This window comes from Pituophis catenifer, unplaced genomic scaffold (genome assembly GCF_029215685.1).
Source record: "Pituophis catenifer annectens isolate HBS135680 unplaced genomic scaffold, rPitCat1.0.hap2 SCAF_3, whole genome shotgun sequence".
Lineage (NCBI taxonomy): Eukaryota > Metazoa > Chordata > Lepidosauria > Squamata > Colubridae > Pituophis > Pituophis catenifer.
Window position 1 is genome coordinate 65,600,382 of NW_027256883.1, and position 25,399 is coordinate 65,625,780.

The 25,399-nt window shown below is 37.0% G+C and overlaps 1 protein-coding gene across 1 annotated transcript in view; it reads left to right on the forward strand.

Moving 5' to 3' along the window:
* The window catches only part of MBOAT1 (membrane bound O-acyltransferase domain containing 1), a 28,218-nt gene continuing 2,819 nt past the window's right edge, over positions 1 to 25,399 (forward strand). The window contains exons 1-11 of the mRNA XM_070942477.1: positions 1 to 90; positions 6,414 to 6,559; positions 7,261 to 7,338; positions 8,020 to 8,115; positions 14,460 to 14,515; positions 17,885 to 17,939; positions 18,976 to 19,159; positions 19,568 to 19,760; positions 22,548 to 22,651; positions 23,148 to 23,212; positions 24,645 to 24,777. Of these exons, the coding sequence (XP_070798578.1) occupies positions 1 to 90; positions 6,414 to 6,559; positions 7,261 to 7,338; positions 8,020 to 8,115; positions 14,460 to 14,515; positions 17,885 to 17,939; positions 18,976 to 19,159; positions 19,568 to 19,760; positions 22,548 to 22,651; positions 23,148 to 23,212; positions 24,645 to 24,777 (1,200 nt within the window). The remainder of the gene's footprint in view (positions 91 to 6,413; positions 6,560 to 7,260; positions 7,339 to 8,019; positions 8,116 to 14,459; positions 14,516 to 17,884; positions 17,940 to 18,975; positions 19,160 to 19,567; positions 19,761 to 22,547; positions 22,652 to 23,147; positions 23,213 to 24,644; positions 24,778 to 25,399) is intronic.

Consider the following 25,399-nt stretch of genomic DNA (forward strand, 5'->3'; position numbering starts at 1 on the left):
ATGACCGAAGCAGGCAGAATTCCCCGTAGAACGACGGGCTCCACTCTCTTGCACCCGGTTAGCGACCTTTTCGGCATCCCCCTCGAGCAGGTGAGCTAGTTGATCGCGCCTTCCCTTTGCAATGAACGTCTGCGGAGATTCTCAAGTCATCCAGGTCGAGGTTGTCTGTCTGTCTCCCCCCCTCCCCCCTCCCGCCGGTGCTTTTTCCAAAAGGCAGCTGGACTTTCTTGGGTATTTTTCTTTCTTTCTTTCTTTGAAAACGTTTCGCTTCTCTTCCGAGAAGCTTCTTCAGTTCTCTAGAAAGAAAAATCCCAAATCAAAGAAGTCCAGTTGCCTTTGGGGGAGGGGAAGGACCTTTGGGATTTGCAATGAATGGTCAAGGGCGTGCGAGGGGTAACGGCAAGGGGCCCTTTGCTGATCGCTGGCGCGAGGGATTAAGGATGGTGGGTGTGCTTTGCTCTGCCTTTTGCTGGAAAACGAGGGAAGTGGTGATCAGTGGTTAGAAGTTTTGGGACGAGGCTACCTTTCTTTCTCGGCGTTTGAAAGGAGGCACCTGTGTCTAATAGGACGTTGAGAGCGTCGCTTTAATGGAATCGGTTGTACAAATAAAATAACATTCAAGCAACAAAACCTCATGTGTTGTACTCAAAAATAAGTCCTGAGTTCCAATTTTATGCCTGCAGAGAGGGTTAAAGATGGGCTTCCACCCGCAAAAGTGGATAGGATGTGATTTAATTTGGGTCTATGAACCACGAGGAGGGCCGAAGGGGAAAAAGGTAAAGACACTGCGAATTAAGTGTAGGAAATAGTAACAAAAAGGAGGGAGGGAGGGAGTGTGGCAGCACAAGGCACTGCTGAACATATTTTTTTTTAAATTATTAATCACATATGCAATTTCCTTATCCACAATCTGCCTCGATTTTGCTTTGTAAAAGAATAGCAACATGTTTTTTTTAAAAAAAATGCTGCTGTAAATACATTTTTTTCTCCTTTTCATGACAAAACCATCCAGATTCAGACTAATCTGAGGTGAAGAGAGGTAAAACTTCTGGAGAGGAGGAACTTCATTAAAACTGTCGTTAATGAAGTCCCTTGTCCCAGGTTTATTTTTAGTCCTTCTTTTCTGAACTGAAGAGTATATGCAAATATATATTTATAATACTTTGGCAGGTAGGAAGCTGATCAGTTCCACTGAGTATTATGAGACTTGCTTCAAAATATATGTGCATGGGACTGCAGTTGACTTGATTATAAAGTGCCACTTGTAATGAAACAAATGCTTCCATGGAAATGCGTAAGATCTCCGACCTCCGTGTATTTCGCTGTGCCCTCAAGACCCTGCTGTTCTGCCAAGCCGGGCTATCAATGTAATAATTTTTAAATTGGGTGTTTTAAATTTTTGGGGTTTTAAATCTGAGCTGAAATTATTTAATAATTTTACTTATTTTTAACTGATGTCTGTCTTTGTGCTTTTAATAGGCTGTACACCGCCCTGAGTTCTTCGGGAGAAGGGCAGTATAGAAATAAAATTATTTATTTATTTATTTATTTATTTATTTATTTATTTATTTATTTATTTTATTTATTGCTTTTGTTTCACTACAAAGACAATGTACAGTATCAAATATGCTTTCTAAAACTCCTTATTTTGATTCTGTATTTAGCTAAAGTCATGGTTTGCAATGTCACCTTGTTGAGTGTTATATGACCAGCAGTAGAGAGAATTTTTTATATCCTTAGGCTCTATTCATGTTACACTAATCCAGACATCTTGGTTAATATGCTGCCTGCCTTTTACTTCTTATTATATGGTGAACTTTAATCAAGCTTTGTGGCTTTTTGTGTCTTCAGTGTCAACCGTACTAGATACACCACACCAGGAAATCAATTCCACCAGACGGTTGAAACTTCTTTTATTGGTATTGGCTGTAATTACAGAATCTCACAAGTCTGATTTTGTTGTGCCTCTTCCTTCTCTTTGTTATAGTTAAGTGAATTGAGGAGCTGAACTACCTCATGTTATCTCACTGTTGTGGAATTACAAAATGTTTCTGCCTCCTTTGCCTGGCAACAGCTTCTGCATGCCTCCATCGCTGTCATCTTCCTTAATGTCTACACCCAAATCTGAAATAGTCATTGTTTTTATTTTTGCTAAACCTGACTTTGTAATCAGGCTTTAGAAGAGTATGAAGTTTCATTTGTACAAAGCCAATATAGCAGGAGTCTTAGGTGCAGAGAGGACATTAGGCCTCAATCCTTGCAGAAAATCCAATGAATGATGACTTTGAGTAAATAACAGTGTGCTTTTATTTATTTATTTATTTATTTATTTGGCTTAGTGGCCACTTCCTACAGTAGAGCAGTTGTGACCTTGATTATAGTCCTATTAGGAGCTTAGTTTTTTTTCTTTTTTTAAAAAAACTTGCTCCAAAATACAAGTATGCAGTTTTGACATAATTCACACTCATGATACACCACAGCATGACAGTTGTCAAATTTATTGTGCAACGATGTATGTGACAATTGCATTGCAACAGTTTGTTAAAATCCTGAGAAACGAGCTTTTAATGAAATACCTTTACCATGTCCTTACAACTTTTATTTTTTTAAAATTAATATATTAAACCTGCCCACATCTTGGATATTTTCATGAACAGATTGTCTCAGATTGTTATGCTAATTTTTCATGGATTCTTGGAATGATGCTCATTCTTCAGCTATTAGATCAAAGCAACTCTTTTGTGTGACAGCACCATTGACAGTAGTCTGTTTTATGAGCTGTTCTGTTATAAATGCATATTCTCATTTGGAGCAATTGGTTTTGGCTGTTTGCAACTCCTTGCAAAATTTGACTCCTATGAGAGAAGTGCATTTGCAAGAAATAAACTTATTTGAAGCAATGAATTAGCTTGTGCACACCATTGTAGCTGTCTTGTATGGACTGATAAATTTGGGAGGAGACTGAGATAGTTGTAGTTGTGTTGGAATTCTGTTTAAAATGCTCTTCTTAAGGCTTGTTGAAAAACTGAACTTATCCTAATGATCTCAACGGAGACTGGTCATCTGATGTTAGATTTTCTTTTTTATTCTGGCACTTGCTGGTTTTTTTGCTTTCTTTGAACAACAAGAAAATGGGTATTCTTTCAGCAACAAGGAAGTATGTGCTGTTTTAACAGCAATCGGCTCACTAGATTGTACTGACTGATAAACCAGACAGAAGTGTAGATTGTTATAGGAGTTTTTAAAAAAACATAAGAGCAAACTAGTTTAGACAAGAGTGATTTTTAGTCTTATGCAGTTGGATCTTTTTTTAATGAGTAGAATTTAATACACATCCATGTTGTTTTCAAAATAAACAGTAGTATGCATAGCATGGAAGAGAAGTAGTTAAGTAAAATAAAGATAAGAAATAAAAGGCTAGGATGGCTAATTAAATCGATTTTGTACCAATTGCACTCATTATACTTCTCTAAACCTTTTTATCGTGGTATATATGGTCTTTGTGTAGACCACATCCATCCACTGAATTTCAGGAATTTTAGTCTTGTGTAGTGTCCTTTGTTCCTTTTCTGAGTCCCAGCCAGGGTGGATAAAAATCAATGATTTTTTTAAAAAATCAAAAAAATCAGATTCGCCTGATACGCCAGTTGCGCCCCTTTCTGGATCGGGACTCCCTACGCACAGTCACTCAAGCACTCGTCACCTCTCGTCTGGACTATTGTAACGCTCTCTACATGGGGCTCCCCTTGGGGTACACCCGGAGGCTCCAACTGGTGCAGAATGCGGCCGCGCGGGGGATTATGGGAGCGACGGGGCGCTCCCATGTGACTCCTCTCCTGCGCGAGCTGCATTGGCTTCTGGTGGACTTCCGGGTGCGCTTCAAGGTGTTGGTGATCACCTTTAAAGCGCTCCATGGCTTAGGGCCAGGGTACTTACGGGACCGCCTTCTGCCACCAATAGCCTCCCACCGGCCAGTTCGCTCCCACAGAGAGGGCCTCCTCAGGGTGCCGTCGGCCAGACAATGCCGGCTGGCGACCCCGAGGAGGAGAGCCTTCTCTGTGGTGGCATCTACCCTTTGGAACAATTTACCCCCAGAGATACGAGTGATCTCCGACCTCCAGACTTTTCGTCGGGCCCTAAAAACTCATCTCTTTCAGTTAGCCGGTCTCTCTTGATTTTATGATTTTATGGTTGGTTTTAAATTTTGATATGGATTTTAAATTGATAAATTTTAAATTATGGGCCAAATTTAATTATTTTAAATCTATTTTTAATCGTACTTTATGTATAAATGTTTTTATTTTGGCTGTTCACCGCCCTGAGTCCGAAAGGAGAAGGGCGGTATAGAAATTCGAAAAATAAATAAATAAATAAATAAATAAATAAATAAATAAATAAATAGGATTTTTTTAAAAAATCGGATTTTTTTAAATAAAATGCTTTTTGAGGAAAATATATTACCATCCAAAGGTTATTCCATCATGAAATAAAGATTAGTTTTTTAATTATGTAGAATAAGGCTGTATATGTTTAATTTTTTTGGTAAATAAATTCCATTAATCCATTCACAATGTCATGCTCTTCCAGAGGTTTTTGTAAGATTATTGGGCAGTTTCTCTGCCTACAAGATATTATCACAGATGCTTGGTTTACTTTTGCAGTTCTCAAAACTGAATTTGATTTAGCAGAGAGAAACTGCATGAGGTTTTACCTACATATTCCAAGAACTTTGTTTGGACCAAGTAAACGCTTATAACTGATGACAAGTAATGACCAGTCTCCCCATAAGATAATTATCTCCAAGCACACAAAGAACCCTTCCCATATGTTTGTGCCCCAGGAGGAGATTGATTCAAAGGTCAGAAGTAGAGTTTCCTTGTTTAAAACAGAATAATCAGAAATATCTTAGTAATATTGAGATACAGAGAAAAAGTTGTCTATATCAAAGCCATCATTTTCTTCAACCGTCATATAGAAGACTACGTATAACAATATCAGACTGTCATGTGAAAGAATCTTCAAATCTACTCTTAATTTGGAAGAGGTTAACTGAAATACTTTCCTATTTCATATTCATACTGATTTATGGACTTCATAACCAGTCTTGTCTTCTCCTGGCAGGTAAATTACTCTTTATCTGCTTCACAGTAGGTGGTCTATGAAAAAAGAGATGTTCCAATGTTCAATTTGGAATCTTAGGAGCTTTGTAGGATATTTAAAGTAGGAAAAGAGTAGAATTTACTGATAAAATTAGTGATGTAGTACAAAACACAGATCATATACACAAAACAAAATAATGTTTCCCATGATGATGATGATGATGATGATGTTCCTTTGTATGTGCATTGAGCTTCTGCATCTGAGACAAATTCCTTGTGGGTTTAATCACACTTGGCCAAATAAAGTATTCAATTTCAATTTAATTTAAATAAGATGCATATTAATAAATACATGTTTTACTATTTTTGTAAAAAGATTATGATTTTCTATTTCAGAATAACCAATATCCTACAAAAGAATTTATTCATCTGGTTGCTTTGCCTTCAGCAGGCAATTGTTTGTCATTTTCTAAAATAAGCTCTGTTACATTATGTGTATCATAGCTATATATTCTGATTTTAGCAAAGTTTTGTGCTAGATATGGCTTGAAATGCCTATCCCATTAAAGCAAAGCCAACTGAAGTATGTGTAGCCTTTTGAATTCTCAGACCTTTTCATTAAGCAAGATATTGCAAAAATGTCAAGAGGAAAAATAATGAAGTAAGAAAAAAAAGTCATAATGCCTTGCTTATTTTGTCAGGGAAGAGTTCTAGAGAACAGAAAAGCTTGTGTATGTGTTTGTTGGTGATGACTTATTTTAGCACATGAAAACCTCATGGGAAATTGCCCAAGTGGAATATGAATGTTTGTATTCCAGTCTTTAATTCTGCAAATTTGATTCTGTAATAGCAAGCCACAGAGTGCTTCTATTAATTTACTTTGAGTAAATCTTTGGAATTAATTTGGCTAATTTTCTTGCTTGCCTTTGAATTCAAAGAAATGTTTTTAGAAAGCAACTTGCCTTCCTCCTAAAAAGTTTGCAAACTCCACTGAATTTAGTGGATCTATGTCTAAATAAACGTATGTAGAACTGCACTGTGAGTCTGGATTTAACCTAAAAGTCTGGATTTTTAAAACCAAACTGGATTGGAGGCAAAAGCTTCTTTTGCTTGAAGTAAACATCAAAGGCAATTTACTCAATTGCAGTGTTGCGAAGCTTTATATATACACGTAAACATAGTACTTCCTTTCTCCCCACTTCATTAAAGGAGAATGATAATTGTGATTTCCTACAACCTCTCCAGGATTTTATGTCATTTTTTTCTCCTGCTAATCGTTATGAGAGATTCCAACCTATTTTCATATTCCTTTAGGTCAATTTCGTTGCTTGTCAGCTTTGTGCACTCTTGGCTGCATTTTGGTTTCGCTTGTACTTAAGGCCTAGTCAAGCCAACTCCAGTGTTCGTCATGCATTTGCCACAATTTTGGGAATATATTTTGCCCTCTTCTGCTTTGGTTGGTGAGTCATTCCTGTCTAACTTTCTATTCACTGTGACTATGAATTGAGTAGCTTTTATGCTGGGAATTGTAAAACATTCTGTTGGGCAACCGTAACATTATGAAAACAAAACGTCAAGGCTCTTTTATCAGCAGGTACATTTTCCAAGAAAGAAGCATGTATTCAGTCTGTGATTTAAGAGGAAGAGAGCAAGAGTAAAGGAGTTTACTTTAAAAAAAAAAGTAAACACTGATTCAGATGGATTTTCATGACTGGATTCTTTCTACATAACTTTTAGTTAATTTTAAGGTGGTGTGTGGCTCAGTGGTTAAGATGCTGGACTTCTTGGCTGGAAAGCTGGCAGCCCAGGTTCGAGATCCGAGTGCCACATGATGGGGTGAACTCGTGTTCCTGCCCATCTAGCAGTTGAAAGCATGCAAATGTGAGTAGATAGATAGATATCACTTCGGTGGGAAGGTAAAAGTGTTCCATGATGTCATGCTGGCCACACGATCATGTAAATATCTTCGGACGGCACTGGCTTAATGGTCTTGAACCAGAGATGAGCACACACCTACACACACACACAGACTCTGCAATGATTAGTGGAGTAAAAATCTGCAGGGAGTCTTTCACTTTTAGTTAATTCAGAAAAGCGTTGTTGCCTGTTAGCTATTACTGACTTTGGAAAGTGGAATTTCTTTTTCTTCTTCTCTTCCAAGGTACTCCATCCATATTTTTACTTTAGTGATGATAAGTTATTTCATCATGAACATGGCCAGTACTGCCAACATTCATAGGTAAGTTTGTATGTCTATCGTAAGTGTTAAAACCTGTAATATTTTTAAATGTTGTTGTTTCTTTATGTTCCTTTACTGATTGTCAGTAACCTTGTGTTCTTGTCTTGTGGCACCTCTTATTTCCGCCATTTTAAGGCATTGTGGAGTACTGATTAAATGCACTTATTACAAAGAGCAAGGAAGATTACCTCGATGGAGATGTACAACATCCAATGCCAGAGTGATGGGTTGAAATGCTGTATATTTTTACTTATTTATTAAATATACATGTGTCACACACCTCCCCTATAAGGTGACTCTTTAAGTCTACAACAGGCAAAAAATACTTTGAAATGGCTCAGATAGACACCTTCCTAATTCACTGAACTCAAAGGAGGAGGAGGTATAGCACAATCAGATTCACAAGATTGATGTCAGTCCCACCAAATAGACCAAATCAAGGCATCAATTCCACAGGATGGCTAAAAACTATTTTTTATTGAGATTGCTTATATTTTAGCTATAGTTTATAGACCCACAGATTATAAGAAAGCCATAAGGAATTATGAAAATTTGCTGCCTAAAATACAGCAAAGCAAAATAAATAGCTGGATTGGAAGCCAGGTTCTACTGTACTTACAGTTCTTTTGATTACAATATTTTGGCTAAAGTGTTTCATACTATCAATGCATATGATTCTAGGTATTCTTTTTTGGTAGCTATGGGATACCTCACCCTGTGCCATATTAGCCGTATATATATATTCCAGTATGGTATTCTCACTACAGATTTCTCAGGGTAAGTAATACTACTACATATTTTTTTACTATAGTAAATAGAAATCAGAGGAATTCAGTATCATATGATTTATTTTAATTAATAATATGTCAAAATGGATATGTAGATGATGGAACTAGATGAATTTTAAATTGTTGGTGAGGGAAATAATCTTCCAGTCTTTTAGTAAATATTTACATTTCAAATGAATCAGGCCTGCTGATAGGACCAAAAGCGAGAAGATGAATATTGGAATTATTTGTTTCAATAGCCATAGCAATAGCACTTAGACTTATATACCACTTTACAGCCCTCTCTAAGTGGTTTACAGAGTCAGCATATTGCCCCTAACAATCTGGGTCCTCATTTTACCAACCTCGGAAGGATAGAAGCTGAATCAACCTTGAGCCTGGTGAGATTCGAACTACCAAATTGCAGGCAGCCAGCAGTCAGCAGAAATAACCTGCAGTACTGCATTCTAACCACTGCGCCGCCACAGTTTCAAAAATTAGAAATGTATTTTATATAATGTGTCTTTTGCAGGAATAAATATTGTGCTGTTTTATTCATGTTCTTTTCCTGCAGCTCTTTTCTTGAAGTGTATTTAGTCCATTTTTAAAGCTATGGAATTTAATTGGCTCACCTGGCATAGGTAGGATTAGTAACCTTCTATTGAAAATAGTCCTTGAAACTTTGCAGGATTACTTATACACAGTAACTAACTATGGCCAGTCTGAATGTATTCAAACATCTTAATTAAAATATATTTTCATACAGTGTTTTTTCTACCTGCTTACAGATTAAAATGTTCAGATAATCTTGCATTTCATTAGTTGTCCTGGTTCTTTCTGTAATTTTAAAAAAAATAATTTTATACAGTTATAAGTATAGTTTTATATTTTTTATAATTTTTAATGTCTTTTTTAATATAAGAAGATGATCTTGGTAAGTTTCTTTATTTTTTCCCAGTTTTAACAACTGTTTATAATTCAGACAAAGAGAAGAGGTTTGACAAGAGCTCTTTGTTTAGATATTTGACCAGTTGGAGCACTTCATTTTTTCCATTGTTCCAGACATACAGTTGCAAGAAAAAGTATGTGAACCCCTTGGGATTACGTGGAGTTTTGCATGAATTGGTCATAAAATGTGCTCTGAACTTCATCTAAGTCACAATAATAGAAAAACACAGTCTGCTTAAAATAATACTACACAAACATTAGATGTTGCCATGGTTTAATTGAACATAACATGTAAACATTCACAGTGCAGGGAGGAAAACGTATGTGAGCCCCTAGCCTAATGACTTCTCCAAGAGCTAATTGGAGCCAGGAGTGAGCCAACCTTGACTCCAATCAGTGTGATGATATTGGATGTGTTGCTGACAGCTGTCCTGCCCTTTAAAAACACACACCTGTTTTGGGTTTACTGGTTTCAAGAAGCACTGTCTGATGTGAACCATGCCTCGCAGAAAAAAGCTCTCAGAAGACCTACGATCAAGAATTGTTGACTTGCATGAAGCTGGAAAGGGTTACAAAAGTATCTCCAAAAGCCTTGATGTTCATGTGTCCACGGTAAGACAGACTGTCTACAAATGGAAAAAGTTTAGCACTGTTGCTACTCTCCCTAGGCGTGGTCATCCTATAAAAATGACTGCAAGAGCACAGCGCAGAATGCTTCATGAGGTAAAGAAGAATCCTAGAGTGTCAGCTAAAGACCTACAGAAATCTCTGGCACATGCTAACATTTGTGTTGACACATCTACAATAAGGAAAACATTAAGCAAAAATGGAGTACATGGGAGGACACCACGGAGGAAGCCATTGCTGTCCAAAAAAATATTGCAGCACATTTGAAGTTTGCAAAAAAGCACCTAGATGTTCCACAGCACTACTGGCAAAATATACTGTGGACAGATGAAACCAAAATTGAGTTGTTTGGGAAGAACACACAACACTATGTGTGGAGAAAAAAAGGCACAGCACACCAACATCAAAACCTCATCCCCACTGTAAAACATGGCGGAGGGAGCATCATGCTGCTTTGCTGCCTCAGGGCCTGGACGGATTATTGTCATTGATGGGAAAATGAATTCCAGAGTTTATCAAGACATTTTGCAGGAAAACGTACGACCATCTGTCCGCCAACTGAAGCTCCGCAGAGGATGGGTGATGCAACAGGACAATGACAGAAAGCATACAAGTAATTCAACAAAAAAATGGCTTCAACAGCACAGAATACGCCTTCTGGAGTGGCCCAGTCCTGACCTCAACCTGATTGAAATGCTGTGGCATGACCTTAAGAGAGCGATTCACACCAGACATCCCAAGAATATTGCTACACTGAAACAGTTTTGTGAAGAGGAGTGGTCCAAAAATTACTCCAGATCGTTGTGCAGGTCTGATCTGCAACTACAGGAAACATTTGGTTGAGGTTATTGCTGCCAAAGGAGGGTCAACCAGTTATTAAGTCCAAAGATTCACATACTTTTTCCTCCCTGCACTGTGAATGTGTTATGTTCAATTAAACCATGGCAACATCTAATGTTTGTGTAGTATTATTTTAAGCAGACTGTGTTTTTCTATTGTTGTGACTTAGTTGAAGTTCAGAGCACATTTTATGACCAATTCATGCAAAACTCCACGTAATCCCAAGGGGTTCACATACTTTTTCTTGCAACTGTATAAAGGCATGCTTAATCAGCAAAATCCTACAACTTTAACGGTTGTACAGTAAAAATGGCATTTCAGTATGCATCTTCATCAGACCTGTCAAAAGGATTCCTGGCCCTTTATCTTTTAAATCTAGTGATTCCAGGGGTTTCAGTTGCAAATTTATGGTAAACATACTTATCAAGGATTGTGGAAAATACACTCTGTACAATAAGCCTAATATATTTGCTGTTGCCAGCAATGGGAACATTTTCTTTAGATATTCTGGGTCACAAAGCCTTTAATTCCATAGCAGCATAGGTGGATATATTTCAAGATTGTTGGGTTGGGAAAGTGTCCCTAAATCGACAGAAATCTAAGACTTACAAATCATATAACAACCAATATTGGAAATGTTAAAAGAAAAACGATTTTGCCACATGTGGTAATCACACAAAGAAATCTCAAAAGTATTGGAAGGAAAGGCATCAAAACTTTCATAAATGAATAAAAACAAAACTTGAACTGAAACTACAAATATTTCCGTTGGAATAATTCCATGGCTACGGAAGGCTTGAGGCCAGACTTCTCGATGGTGCTGGCAACCCTGGGGCTAAAATTGATGCCTAGGGTCAGTGGTAGTCACTGAGACTGCTAAACGCCCTACGCCTCTACTTCAGCCCCAGTGCTACCACCAAGGAGTGTTGCTATACAGGTTGCTAAAAGGGCAGAGATGAAGGACAGAAGAGTGGATTGGGGGATTAGAAGTGCCCCTGCAGTCATAAACACAGTTGGGCGGTAAAGCACCCAAACATTGATCATGTGACTGCAGGTAGAGCTTCAGGGATCAATAGTTACCATTTGTTCAGCTCTGCTATAACTTCAAACAGTCACTGAATGAATGGTCGTCACTCAAGGCCTGTCTGTATTCTCATCCAAGCTTCGCCTGGAAATTATGTTTACAGGTAGTCCTCGGGTTCCAACTGCAACCTCATGTGACCACATTGTTTAGCAACTGAAATTGTGGCAATTCCAGTTGCTGTGGTAACATGCCCAGGACTGTGCATGTCGTTAAGTGAGGACCTTGCATGACCGTAATGTAGGAGAATTAGGAGTCCCAGGTGGGCCACAAGGAGAGACATACGGTCTGCAGAGTAGGTGCCGTGGCAGGCACTAGGGAGTGAGGGGCTTTCTCTGGTGTAAGGCCTGACACAGCATTCCCTAGCGGTGCTATCCTTCAACAATTTCAGCCATTGCGACCTCAACCATCATACTTTGGCCAGCCCCATATCCCCTAGCAGCTAGCCGCACCAGCCAGCCATAAAGTCTTGAATATTTGATTTGGCCAAGTGCGATTAGACACACAAGGAATTTGTCTCTGGTACAGAACCACTCAGTGTATTTACAAGGCATCAGAGAAAATAATAATCAAATAAAAGGAATAAATAATAATACTACAGCCATACTCTATGGGTTGATATATATACACATTATTAGATAGAACTGTGAGAATTAGATGTTCAGCAGAGCAATGGAACAACAGAAAATCTGTCCCAGTGTCTAGTTGTCTTGGCATGAAATGCCCTATAGCGCCATCCCGAGGGGAGAGAAGTTGAAACAGTTTGTATTCAGGATGTGAGGGGTCTGCAGATACCTTCTCAGCCCTCACATCCTGGACACAAGCTGTTTCAATTCCTTACCTCAGGATGGCACTATAGGGTATTGTATGTTTGCCCCACAGATAATCACTGAAATATATAAAGAGGTGAAAAAGTAACAATACTTTAATTTTAATTCATCTTAAAGGGCATGTGTGTATATATACATGTGTGTATGATGGAGAATCAGCATCAAATTCTATCTGCTGAGTTTGAATTAGAATTATTCAGCATTTATTATTCTGCTACTAAGTTTTGAAATTCACTGCTTCTACCATGTTCCCCCCAAAATAAGATTTTTTTGAACCCTGAAATAAGCACTTGGCCTTATTGCCATGAGCTCAAAAACCCGATTGGGCTTATTATCAGGGGATGTCTTATTTTGGGGGAAACAGGGTAGTAGTAGAAAAAGTACAGTAAATGAAAATGATCACCCCACTCACAGTGTTAAGTGCTGTTGTTAGGGTAGTTTCTTGTTTAATATATGTGTAATACTTTCTTCTTCACACAACATTGTTATCTTAGCTCACAGATGAGAAATTAAAGTTAGGAATCACTGACACAGAGAATTGTCTAAGTTAAACTAATATCTTGGCTGTTGTTTAGATTCTGGTGTTTAGCTGAAAGTGCACAGATTAAGTTCATTACACTGTTTCTGTGCAAAGCAAGCTACAGTGCTTGTTAATTATATACCGTAGGCATGCACATTTGGGAAGATACAATGTCATTTGAACTATGTGTACCTGGAGATCAACTTGTAATGAATTTGCTATAAAATTGGCTCCACTTGTAAACTGTGTGTTTAAACACAGAAGTAATTGATCAAGAGGATGTGCTGACAAAGGAATGTAATCAACCTATTGCTGAACAGCTGTTTCAAATACAAACCTTGTAGTTTTGCCACCACTGTGCAATGTTAACTGTTCAGAACAAATTTCCTAAAGCCAGAAAGCGCATGCATTAAAATATAACCCTTTTAAAATCGTATAAAGTATACATTTATATTAAGTTATGCATTTAACGCTACCAACAAAACAAGGTATTATTTAATCGTTTGCCCTCCTTGCCATATAGCAAATACACGCATTGTATACAGCTTGTAACTTTTAAACAGTCTTCAGGGTAGCTGTGTAAGATTCCCATTTCAGGAAGTGAAGGTCTTGCTAGTGTTGAACTATCATTGCAGTAAGCGTGTTTATAGGGAAGAAATATGCACAAAATGATAGATTCCCAATGAGTATTGCAGCTTGTGGAATTTCAAACCCATATCAAACATCAGTTCTGAATAGGGAAGACACAGGTTTCACTTTTTCAGACACATATGAAACCTACTATGTGATATTGCCTAACTTAGATTATTGTCGTGATACAAATAATTCTGTATAGCTGGGCTCATACAAGCTGTTAAACCATAGTTGAGCTGGCTCAATTTTGCTTTAGGACACTGTGTGACTATTTATTTATTTATTTATTTATTAGTTTAATTTATATGCCGCCTTTCTCCGGAGACTCAGGGCGGCTTACAATATATTTTAAAAAAACCATTATAAAAACATTTAAAAATTAAAATATTAAAACCCATTCATACCATTTATGGCCGGATCTCACAAGATCGCAACAGCGAGATCAACGGCCCAGGCCTGCTGGAAAAGCCAGGTCTTCACCGCTTTTCAGAAGGCCAATAGGGTGGGGGTGGTCATCCATACAAGAGACTGCATCTCTTGTAGTTTGTTAACTATGATTTATGATGGTTATATGAATGCAACTCATTGTGGTTTAGTCAGTAACCCAGGCTTAAGCAAATTACATCTTCCTGTGCTGTGTGAACACAATCTGTATATATACTGGTGACCACAGGGAGACATTCTGATCGTTTCTGGGTACCCTGGCCTTTAATAATTCTTATAATCCATTGTCTTTGCCACGTTATCTGTGTCTGATGGGAATTGGTACAAAAATATTTGATCTGCAGCTTGTTTAAATCGTAAGAATGCATTAAGGTGAAAAATGTCAACACATTGGAGCATGCAAAATGCTATCTTTCTGCATTTTATTACAGCCCATTGATGATTGTAACACAAAAGATCACAACTCTTGCATTCCAGGTTCATGATGGTAAGGAAGATGATTTTTCCATTTTCCATTTTGTGTGTAAAAGTCTTTAAATAGACATTGGCAGCTTTTGGGGAAAAAGTAGTCAGTATGTGTTGTCTCTGCCAAGATCTTGAAGTCATCTTGTTACAATTAAGGCTTGGTAATAATAATCTAAAAAACCCTGAAGTCTATGGACAGTTTTGCTTATTTAACCCTTATCTGTTCTATTTTTTACAAATAGAATAAAACTGAAAACATTACCAATAATCATAAGAAAGTTTTCAGAAATTGCAAACTTAGTTGTTTTGATGGACTGAGTCATATTGATGGAGGGATTAAAAAAAAAGTGTGGTAGTTAATGACTCACAAGGACTCAGGAGCTCCAATTCCTTGTCAAATCTCAACCATGGAAACTATCTGAATGACTTTGGTGCACCCCATATAACTCCTGGAGGAAAAGATATAAATTGTCAAACAAACAACCTATTCCTTAACCAATTAAATGATTTTGTTAGTTATGGAAGAGTTTAAAAGCTGGATAGACCCTTTCCACATAAATAGCTATCAATTCTGTTTTCCACTTGAGAGAAGAAGTATCAATATTTATTTTAGAATGAACATTTGTAGGTTTAACATTCTCTTAACGGTGTTTTGAAACGTTGTGCCTTACCTGTATTACAAGGAAAGAGACTGGAATAAAAGAGAGCATTTCGATCCTGGAATTCTTGGGGGTGGGGGGGAGAGGAGGATTTAAATCATTTTCACTCTTCAGTGTCATGTCAGTGATCTACAATGTGAACTTTTGACCCATCCAAAATTACTCAATCAAACTAGATTGAGTCTAACTATTTTTTTTAAAAAAAGATTAAAAATTAAAATTTCCCTCAGATTGAGACTGGCTCCTGGGAGAGATAACATTACCATATTGATACAGTTTTCTTGGTAATTTTATGGAAGGGTCTGGGACTTCTCTACTTCCATTATGTTTTTTTCAACTTCTTAGTCTACTCTGGAGTCCTGGATTTCCTGAAAGACTTAATTCTCTGCTTAACAATCTTTTTTTTTTGGAAAAAAGCCATTTCTAACTTCTGAATCAGTGGTGGGTTTCAATTTTTTTTACTACCGGTTCTGTGGGCATGGCTTGGTGGGCATGGCAGGGGAAGGATACTGTAAAATCCCCATTTCCTCTGGGACTTGGGAGGCAGAGAATAGATGGGGGTGGGGCCAATCAAATTTTTACTACTGGTTCTCCGAACTATTCAAAATTTCCGCTACCGGTTCTCCAGAACTGGTCAGAACCTGCTGAAACCCACCTCTGTTCTGAATGCCTGAGGACATTGATGGACCACCAGACAATGTAGGTCCAAATAAGAATCAAACATTCTGTTTACATCACACTTTTTTTTTATTTAAATTTCTATACCGTCCTTCTCCCGAAGGACTCAGGGTGGTGTACAGCCATACTAAAACAACATATACCCATAAAATTTAAAAACAGTTTAAAATATATTAAAAATTTGGCCCTTATATTAAAAAAACTACAAACACCCAATTAAAATTCATTTTCTAAGCCAGCCCAGCCTGTTGAAACAATAGAGTCGTAAGGGCACAGCGAAAGGTACGTAGGTCGGGGATCATGCAAATCTCCGGGGGCAATTCATTCCAGAGGGCAGGTGCCCCCACAAAGAAGGCTCTCCCCCTGGGTGTCGCCAGTTGACATTGTTTGACTGACGGCACCCTGAGGAGTCCCTCTCTGTGGGAGCGTATTGGCCGGTGGGAGGCTATCGGTGGCAGAAGGCGATCTTGTACGTACCTAGGTCCTAAGCCATGGAGCACTTTAAAGGTGGTAACCAGCACCTTGAATCGCACCTGGAAGACCACCGGGAGCCAGTGCAGCTCACACAGGAGAGATATTACATGGGTGCGCCGTGTCGCTCCCATAATCACCTGCGCGGCCGCATTCTGGACCAGTTGGAGCCTCCGAGTGCTCTTCAAGGGGAGCCCCATGTAGAGAGCATTACAGTAGTCCAGGCGGGAGGTGACGAGGGTATGAGTGACCATGTGCAAAGCGTCCCGGTCCAGAAAGGGACGCAACTGGTGGATCAAGCAAACCTGATAAAAAGCCCCCCTGGCCACAGCCGTCATATGATCTTCTAAAGACAACCGTGCATCCAGGAGGACACCCAAGTTGCGAGCCCTCTCTGAGGGGGCCAAGGTCTCACCCCCAATAGTCAGCGATGGAGCCAGCTGGCTATACTGGGATGCAGAAAACCACAGCCACTCGGTCTTTGAGGGGTTGAGTCTGAGCTTGTTTCTCCCCATCCAGATCCGCACGGCCTCCAGGCACTGGGACATCACGTCAAGGCCATCATTGGGGTGGTCCGGGGTGGAGATGTACAGCTGAGTATCATCAGCGTACTGATGGAACTTCACCCCAAAACCACGGATGATCTCACCTAGTGGCTTCACATAAATGTTGAACAGGAGGGGCAAGAGGACCGATCCTTGCAGCACCCCACAAACAAGGCGCCTCGAGGTCGATCTCTGTCCCCCTGCCAACACAGACTGCGTACGGTCAGAGAGGAAGGAGGAGAACCGCCGCAACACGGTGCCCCTCACTCCTAACCCCTCCAACTGACGCAGCATGATACCATGGTCGATGGTATCAAAAGCAACTGAGAGGTCTAATAGGACCAGGACAGAGTAGCAACCCCTGTCCCAAGCTTTCCAGAGATCATCAACCAATGCGACCAATGCCGTTTCCGTGCTATACCCTGGCCTGAAGCCCGACTCCTATATGCTCCTATATTTTGCTCAGAAGTCCATTCAATGAGACTTTCTTTTAATATGTTCATATAAAACTGTAGAGTTAATCTCATCTCATTTTATAGGAACAGTAAAATTGCTTTTTATTGTTTTATTACACTAATGTGTAATACAGTCTACCCTTACTGTTGGTAGCTACCGTTCGCTTATTTATTCTTTTAAACAAAGGTCCCTGGAAGTGCCTAGCACCTTTGGCAGAAAAACACACATGCTACTAAGAGTTGTATTTCTTCACCTATTCTGAAATTAGAGTCCGATAAGAAGATTGTTGGGATAACTGGAGTGCCTTGCTGACTACAGTTCCTAATCTGAAGAACTATGAAAATTCATTTAATATAAGTTTATAATAAATGTATATATCACACATTTCTTTATCCATAAGCCAACATAATTTCTAGGAATCATCTAAAGTAGTTTCTACAATCCAGATCCCCTTTCTGAGCCTTTCAAAAAATAAATGTTAGATGCAGCATCTATTGATGTATGAATTTTGATTAGAATTGAATTTTATTGTCTATAGTTGCCTCTCTTTTGCAAAATTTAATTGTTATGTCTTTTTGATAGGAATAGGTAAAAAAGCTGAAGATCTAACTTCTGAACAGAAGCAGCTTGCTATAAAGTAAGAAAATATAGTGGCACTTAACAATTTTAAAAAATCTAATAGCTGGGTTTTCTTAGATGCTTACTTCTGTTACACAATTTCTATTTAGTGTTAATGAAATGTAAATAATTATCCATGCACTTTTAAATTCTGGAATTATTATTTTATGTTCTTGAGATCTAGAACATTTCTAGAAAATTTCACCTTATTAAGACTCTTTTCCATGATCTAAATATATAAAGAATAGGATTGATTTTTACTTGATTTTCTCCCATTATAACTATGACACATGTACAAATATTTAAACTGAGTGTCATGTATTATTAGAGTCTGAACAGGATATTTTGAATTCTAGCTTTATTTTTCTATATATGCATCATGCATCTTATTTAAACAAATTGTAAGAGATGACCAGGCTGAGCCCAAGGGAGGGGTCAAGCATGTCATAAGTTTGGAATCCCTTCGTGCCCGCAAGAGATCTAAGTCCAGACAACCTTGAATTCCATTGATTCTTAACTACCGCCAATTTGCCTTGACTGTTAGTAGTTCAGATTCTTGTAGAGAGCTAGAGTGGAATAAACTTGTACTGTAGTCATTGTACTATGTTCCTGGTTTTCTGCAATACCCTAATTGCAGAAAAGGCATTTATAGATAAGGATTTCATGTGTGCTCTAGCAAGAAGTGAAATGGTAGACAGAGAGAATAGAAATTGCACATGTAATTGAAAATATTTTAATATAGGTCCGTATACAATACCTATGTAATTACCTAATCAGATAACCTAGTCCTAGTGGACGTGGTCTCTCTTGACTGCACACATTGTTGTATTCATGAAATAATCAATCTCCAAATGACATTATAGGAGAATTTTCACTTTTGACATATCTTCTAAACAATTGTGTCTTGTAAATTTATTATATGTTTCAGTAGTTTTTCTTTCTCAGATTTTTGAACTATGTTTAAAATAAAACTGTCATTTATTTAATATTTACTTTTTTTCCAAAAAAATATTTGAAATATACATATATGCATCTATTCATTATTGTTTTGACAGGACAAGACCTTCCTTATTGGAGTATCTGAGCTATCAGCTCAACTTCATGAGTATAATTGCTGGCCCATGCAGCAATTTTAAGGATTATATAGATTTCATTGAAGGGAGACACGTGCAGGTGAAGTTATTAAAGGTCAGCTGGAAACAGAGGAGTGACGATAGATTTCTTGATCCTTCTCCAGTGGTAAGCCACAAAATGCTAAACTTTTATTCTGAAATGCTAAAATTGTTTTGACAATAAACAGTCTCACTTATGATAAAAATATAAAAAACTTTCCTGGTTTAGAAGAAAAAACCTTCACGTCCTGCACTCTGTTCCTCTAGTAGGGAGACCAGGAACTTATAAGAAACTCACAAGGAGGACTTGCTTATGTTTATATGTACGTATGTTCCCCAGCTGTGGCTGTTTAGAGGCAGTGCTGCTGTCTCCACAGCTAGAGATCATATCATTTTTAATAGTAATAATCCAGAAGTGCAGACAATGAGTCGTACTTCCATTAGTTCATTTCTTAAAACACTTAGGTTTTTTTTTTTTAAGGTTTTATTCTCTCAGATGTAATCACACCAATATTTTATTCTGTTTCCTTTGTAGGGAGCCATCCTGCAGAAACTTGGTATCACGCTTCTATCTCTGGTGGTGTTCTTGACACTTACCAAGACCTTCCCAGCCACTTACATTGTTGATGATCAATTTTTGAACCAATCTTCATTCTTGACAAGGCTTAGTTTTCTATATGTGGTCATGCAAGCCTCAAAGCCCAAATACTACTTCGCTTGGACACTTGGTAAGGTCCATTTAAGATTGTTTATCAGGGCATGCTTATACAGGTAGTCCTCAACGTACAACCACAATTGAGCCCAAAATTTCTGTTGGTAAGTGAGACAGTTGTTAAGTGAATTTTGTCCCATTGTTTGACCTCCCTTGCCACCATTGTTAAATGAGTCCCTGCAATTGTTAAGTTAGTAACATGGCTGTTAAGTGAATCTGGCTTCTCCATTGACTTTGCTTGTCAGAAGGTCACAAAATGGGATCTCACAACCCTGCGACAATGCAACCATCATAATTTTGAGTCAGTTGCCAAGCAGCTGAATTTTGATCATGTGACCATGTGATGTTGCAATGGTCATAAGTGTGAACAGTGGTCATAAGTCAATTTTTCAGTGCTGTTGTAACTTTGAATGATCACTGAAGGACCTTTTGTAACTTGAGGACTACCTGATCTTAATGTGGATGTATCCATTTTATCCATTAAGGCATAAATGTGATACCAAACCATGGAATATTATTGTATTATACAGTTTACATTAAGCACATTGTTTCTGATTAAAATTTATGACTTTTCTAATGAGAAATGCACATCTGTTTACCAGTATATATAAGTGTCAGAGGATATCAGACAAGCTAAAATTCATATATGCATTAAATATCTGATAATATTTTCATTTAGAATTACTTATTTTGTGTTGAACATGCCCTCACAGTTCTATAAAAGTTTTTAATGTGATGTTAAACACGCTGTCCAGGACATCAACAGTGTTTCAGTCCATTGTACTTAATAATTACAGCAACACCCATCTTCTCATAATGGTTGTACTTGTTATAGGAATTAAAATCTAAATGCTCAAGTTCATCAGGTTAGCAAAGGCTGGTCTAAATTTTCCAGGACCAGTTTAGGCAACATAGACCCCAGATCCTGCCACAAATTATGCAATATGCAAAGGATCGTACTTCTAATGCTAACCGATTCTCGCTCAGGATAGAAGCCATCCAGAAAGCCTAATTTTAGGAATGAAAATATCTGATTTCAGGACATCCTTAGCTGCATGTTAGAAAGTGGTTTGCTTTTTGCTTTCTTCATCACATATGAGATGGGCTGAGAAAAGGCTGCTTTTACACAAAAGGCTGCTTTGCTGGAAAGTGAAGCATCTTTTAGAGAATGCTTGCAGCCCTAAGTATTTTAATGATATGGTTTATTTCCCTTTCCTGGATAACCTTTTGAAAGAAAGGGAAGTGACTTTTGCCTGCTTCTCCCCTTTCCAAAATAGTGTTTCTGAGAAGATCAGATAGACATTTTCAGGCGAAGAAAAGATTCCTGTCCTATCACCATATCACAAATTACTGCTGCTTAAAATACGGCTGTAGTATAAGAAGCGTTTGCACTTTTGCAAGTCCCAAAGCTCAGCTGTCTTAAAGTTCAGTGGATATTTTAAGGCTTAAAAACAATCCAGACAGAAACAGGATGGAACAGGCATAGTGGATCAAGTCATGAAGGGTACAAACAATCTGCTAAATCATATTATGGTTTGTTTAGTTTTGGCGTAGTGCGTTGAGCAAAGCCAATAAATTGTAACTTACGCAATTATACAGTATGTGGACGGGTCATGATGAGAGTTTGAGGCAAAGATGAGTCACATTACTGACTCAAGTTCTAAAATGTCCAGAGTATGATGTTCCCAAATAAGAGCTAGAATTAACTCCTTTTTTTTTTTTACTTTGGAGGATAAACAAAGCTTAAAGAATTAAGTTTGTGTTTTCACTTTGTAATATGCCTTGAAGGTGGTAGCAATCATATTGTGAATGTCCTGCACACAGCAACCTCCATAGCAAAGGATTTTCCCTTAAGCATCAAAATGGTAGTGCATATAAAAATTAAAATTCATAAGTAGAAGAATGCAAAAGAATACATTAGAATAGATAGTTTGGATGTTGTTCTTCTGTTGATAGAAACAAATGTAGAATTGAGTTTGTGGAGCAATTGGGATAATAAATACCTTTCTGTATTGGGAAAGGAGAAAAGCAACGTGCTTTTCTCAATAAATCAGTAAATCCTGGAGTTTATCATTTTTCATAACACTGAGTAGCATTAATTCCTCCTTTTTTCTCTACACAATTTATCTACAGAATGTCATATTTTGTCAATCAAATAAAACTGCTGCTGTTCTTGCTTATAAATAGGACAGCCTCCTTTTTATATGAAAAACAGTATGAATTTGCTATTGGAGAAAGTTACAAAACAATGAAAGATCATTCTGCTTTAATGTTAATTGGAAAAAATATTTAGAAGTCAAATAAAAAAAATCAAAGTGTTTAAAATTCCAAAGCTGTTTTTTAAAGTTAAAATATTGTTTCAGGGCTGTTAGTTTTGGTCTACAATTATATATTCTAAAATGTTACTTTAAAAATTGATTGATTTGATTTGATATGATAATTCTGAACATAAACTTAACTGAATTGGAATTCTAAATAAAATGCTGTTACATTCATTCAGAAGCAGTTGTTCTGTTAATTTATACAGTATATTTACATACATTTAGCGTCTGCTTCCTTGAATTTGCTTTCTAAATCACCTTTAATACAATGATGCAGTTAATACCTTTCATGTATACAAAGGGAATGTTTTCTAAAACAACTATTTTATATCTTCCCTAGTAATAAATTCCCTTATAAAGTGGGAATTGAAAAATAGTTCTATTAGGACATAACATTGGATGGATCATTCTAAGAATTGTTAAACATATGTCAGGTAGGATTTTATATTTCATCCTAAGTTTTTTTTTCTCTTTTTTTGCAGCTGATGCAATTAATAATGCAGCTGGTTTTGGATTCAATGGTGTGGATGAGAAAGGCAATTATCGCTGGGATCTACTGTCTAATTTGAATATCAGGAATATTGAGGTAAGTTGAAGTATGGTCAGAGTCTTCTTTAGAGATAACATTGGAACTGGAAATTATTCCAGACCCCATGGGGAGAAGAACTTGTGTAAATAAAGTGGACAAAATCCAAATTTCATGCAATAACTTCTTGCAGGAAGATAATGCAATACAATATGTAGGCAAGGGCAAAAGCCATTATTCTGGCTTTTAAATCTTCCTCCTCCTCCTCTTCCTCTTCTTCCCCTTCCCCCGCCAAAGGAGAAACCTGCTTTTTCATATCCAGATATAGGAACTTGATATTTTTTCCAGAAATGTTTTTTTTAAATTGGGAAACCCCCCAATATTTAACCTGTCAAACGATTTATTTTTAGTTGACTTTTGCCAATTAAAAAATGTATTATAGGGTGTAATACAGCTGTAATGAAACATACAGAACTAATATAACTTAAAATATGGGTGGAAACTGACATTTTTAGTATTAGGAAAACCTAATAATGCATGCTTGTTTCACTCTTAGATGGCAACAAGTTTTAAAATGTACTTAGAAAACTGGAATATTCAAACAACTGCCTGGCTTAAACGGTAAAAAAAACCTTAAGTGTTTTGTGGTTTTCCTCAACAGTGGTTCAATCTCTATTTACAGTGTTGCATTCAGTGAAAATGAAAAATATTTTTTTCCCTGGAATTCTCATCATTTTATAATGATAAAAGAAAAAAAAAGATTTTCACAGTAAGCTTCTGGCCCTAAGATAAAACTTCAAATGATACTGCCTACTAATAATGGCACTCTGTGTATCCATTTCTGGAAGTTGGCTCACAACCTTGTACTAAAATAGTTCAGTTTTATTTTTTGTATTATTCCGCTATATCATCAGTTAATGTATATGTGCGTGTGTGCGCGCACGTACATGCATTCTGTTATTATCACTAATGTACTGATTTCTTGTTTACTAAAATGATTGTGGCTTGAGCTTTTGGTACAAAAATGTTTGTGAAGAACAGTCTTTTTCCCTCATTTGCTGCAAAAGAACAGTGATGCATTCTTAATTTACACCATTGACCAATTTTAATTCCACGTGTTGATGGAGGAGAATGAGAATCCCTTTCCATAAAAAAAATAATAATCTAACTATTATGTAGATCATTGCCAGATGTATTTAGAAATTACAACAGTGATCTTTCTAAACACTGACAAAGTCAATAAAAGAATTGCTTCAAACATAAGATGCTTTGTATTTCTCACCTTGGCAACATTTCTACAAATAATCGTAACCATAACTGTTAATCTGAAATATAAATAGAAACTATGTAAGTTTCTGATCAAAAGTAAAGTTATGTACCATTTGTGGACTTTCTATGTGCTAAATATAATAACAGATGGTTAACAGAGGGATTTGAAGATTACTGTATACATACATACATACATACATACATACATACATACATACATACAATATATAAAAGGGGAGGAGAATTTATTGCTTTTTCTTTTCTTTAGGCACCCAGCCAGGGTGGATCCTACATGTTAAATGTTAAATTTAATTCATTACTTTTTCCTCTTTTTCTGTACACTATTTTTTTTCTTTTTTGTTGTTAGGGTTGAATGTATGTTTTTGTTTGTTTCATTTTGTTTGTTTTATTGTTTTGTATTTTATTTTCTGTGATAAAACAAAAATAAAAGTAAAGTTGTGTAATGTAAGAGCCACACAAATACTGTGTGCTCTAGATACTTATTCTTTTAAGATTTCAGATTTACCTAGGTATAAAAGATCCGAGTTCAATTAATGATGGTATTTAAAATCAGAATGTTCTTGCCATTCTTTTTATGTGCAGTGAAATAAGGGAATAGTCAGTAAATAGTATCTAGTCTTTAATAATTCTTCTAAGAACAGTTTTGTCTGAAACAGATAAAGAATCAGAATCATTTCTGATTCTGTGATATAGTAATAAACTCAGATATAATTGCATGTAGCCTGCATATTTATACCTTGTCTTTTTCTAATTTTCTTCTCAGTGTATGTTATGATCGGACTTCTTGGTATCCTACAGCCTTAACATTTCTTCTCTCAGCTCTATGGCACGGTGTTTATCCCGGATATTATTTTACATTTACCACTGGCATCTTTATGACACTAGCAGCCAGAAGAGTATGTATCCCCGTTAATCTTCTTTTTTTTCCTGTGGGTACAAGCCCAGATAAATCAAGCATAAATTCCACAAGTGCTACTGATTTCCAAAGCAGAACATGTTTTCTCTTCATTGTATTAAATTGTATCTATCTCAACTATTGTGTTTTTCAGAAGTAGGTACCGTATACCCGTTTCCTAGAGATTTCATTGAGTAGCATCACATATTAGAATAATTAGTACATGGAACAGTCTCTCCTATTGAATTCTGTAAAGATATACAAAAGTTGGAATTGGGTTTTTTTTTCTTGTCTGTCTGTTAATGTAATAATCATATTTTGTATTTGTACAGCTAATCTTTGACAATACATCCTGAGCTCTTTGAAAACTAATGTGCCCTTGTTTTTTTAAAAAAGAAAAATCTTTAAATTTAGAAGTTAATGCTCTTTTGTCCATTTCTTTGGTTGCAGAATTTCAGATTTTTGAGGCAGTTTGGAAAATAGATACAGAAAAAGATTATTATTATTATCTCTTTTATTATTATCTCTTTTATTCATTAAACATGAAACTCAGTCAACTGAACATTTAAAAATGTGTCACAAATACGATCGACTGGTGCTAATGGTTGATACAGGTTGCTGCC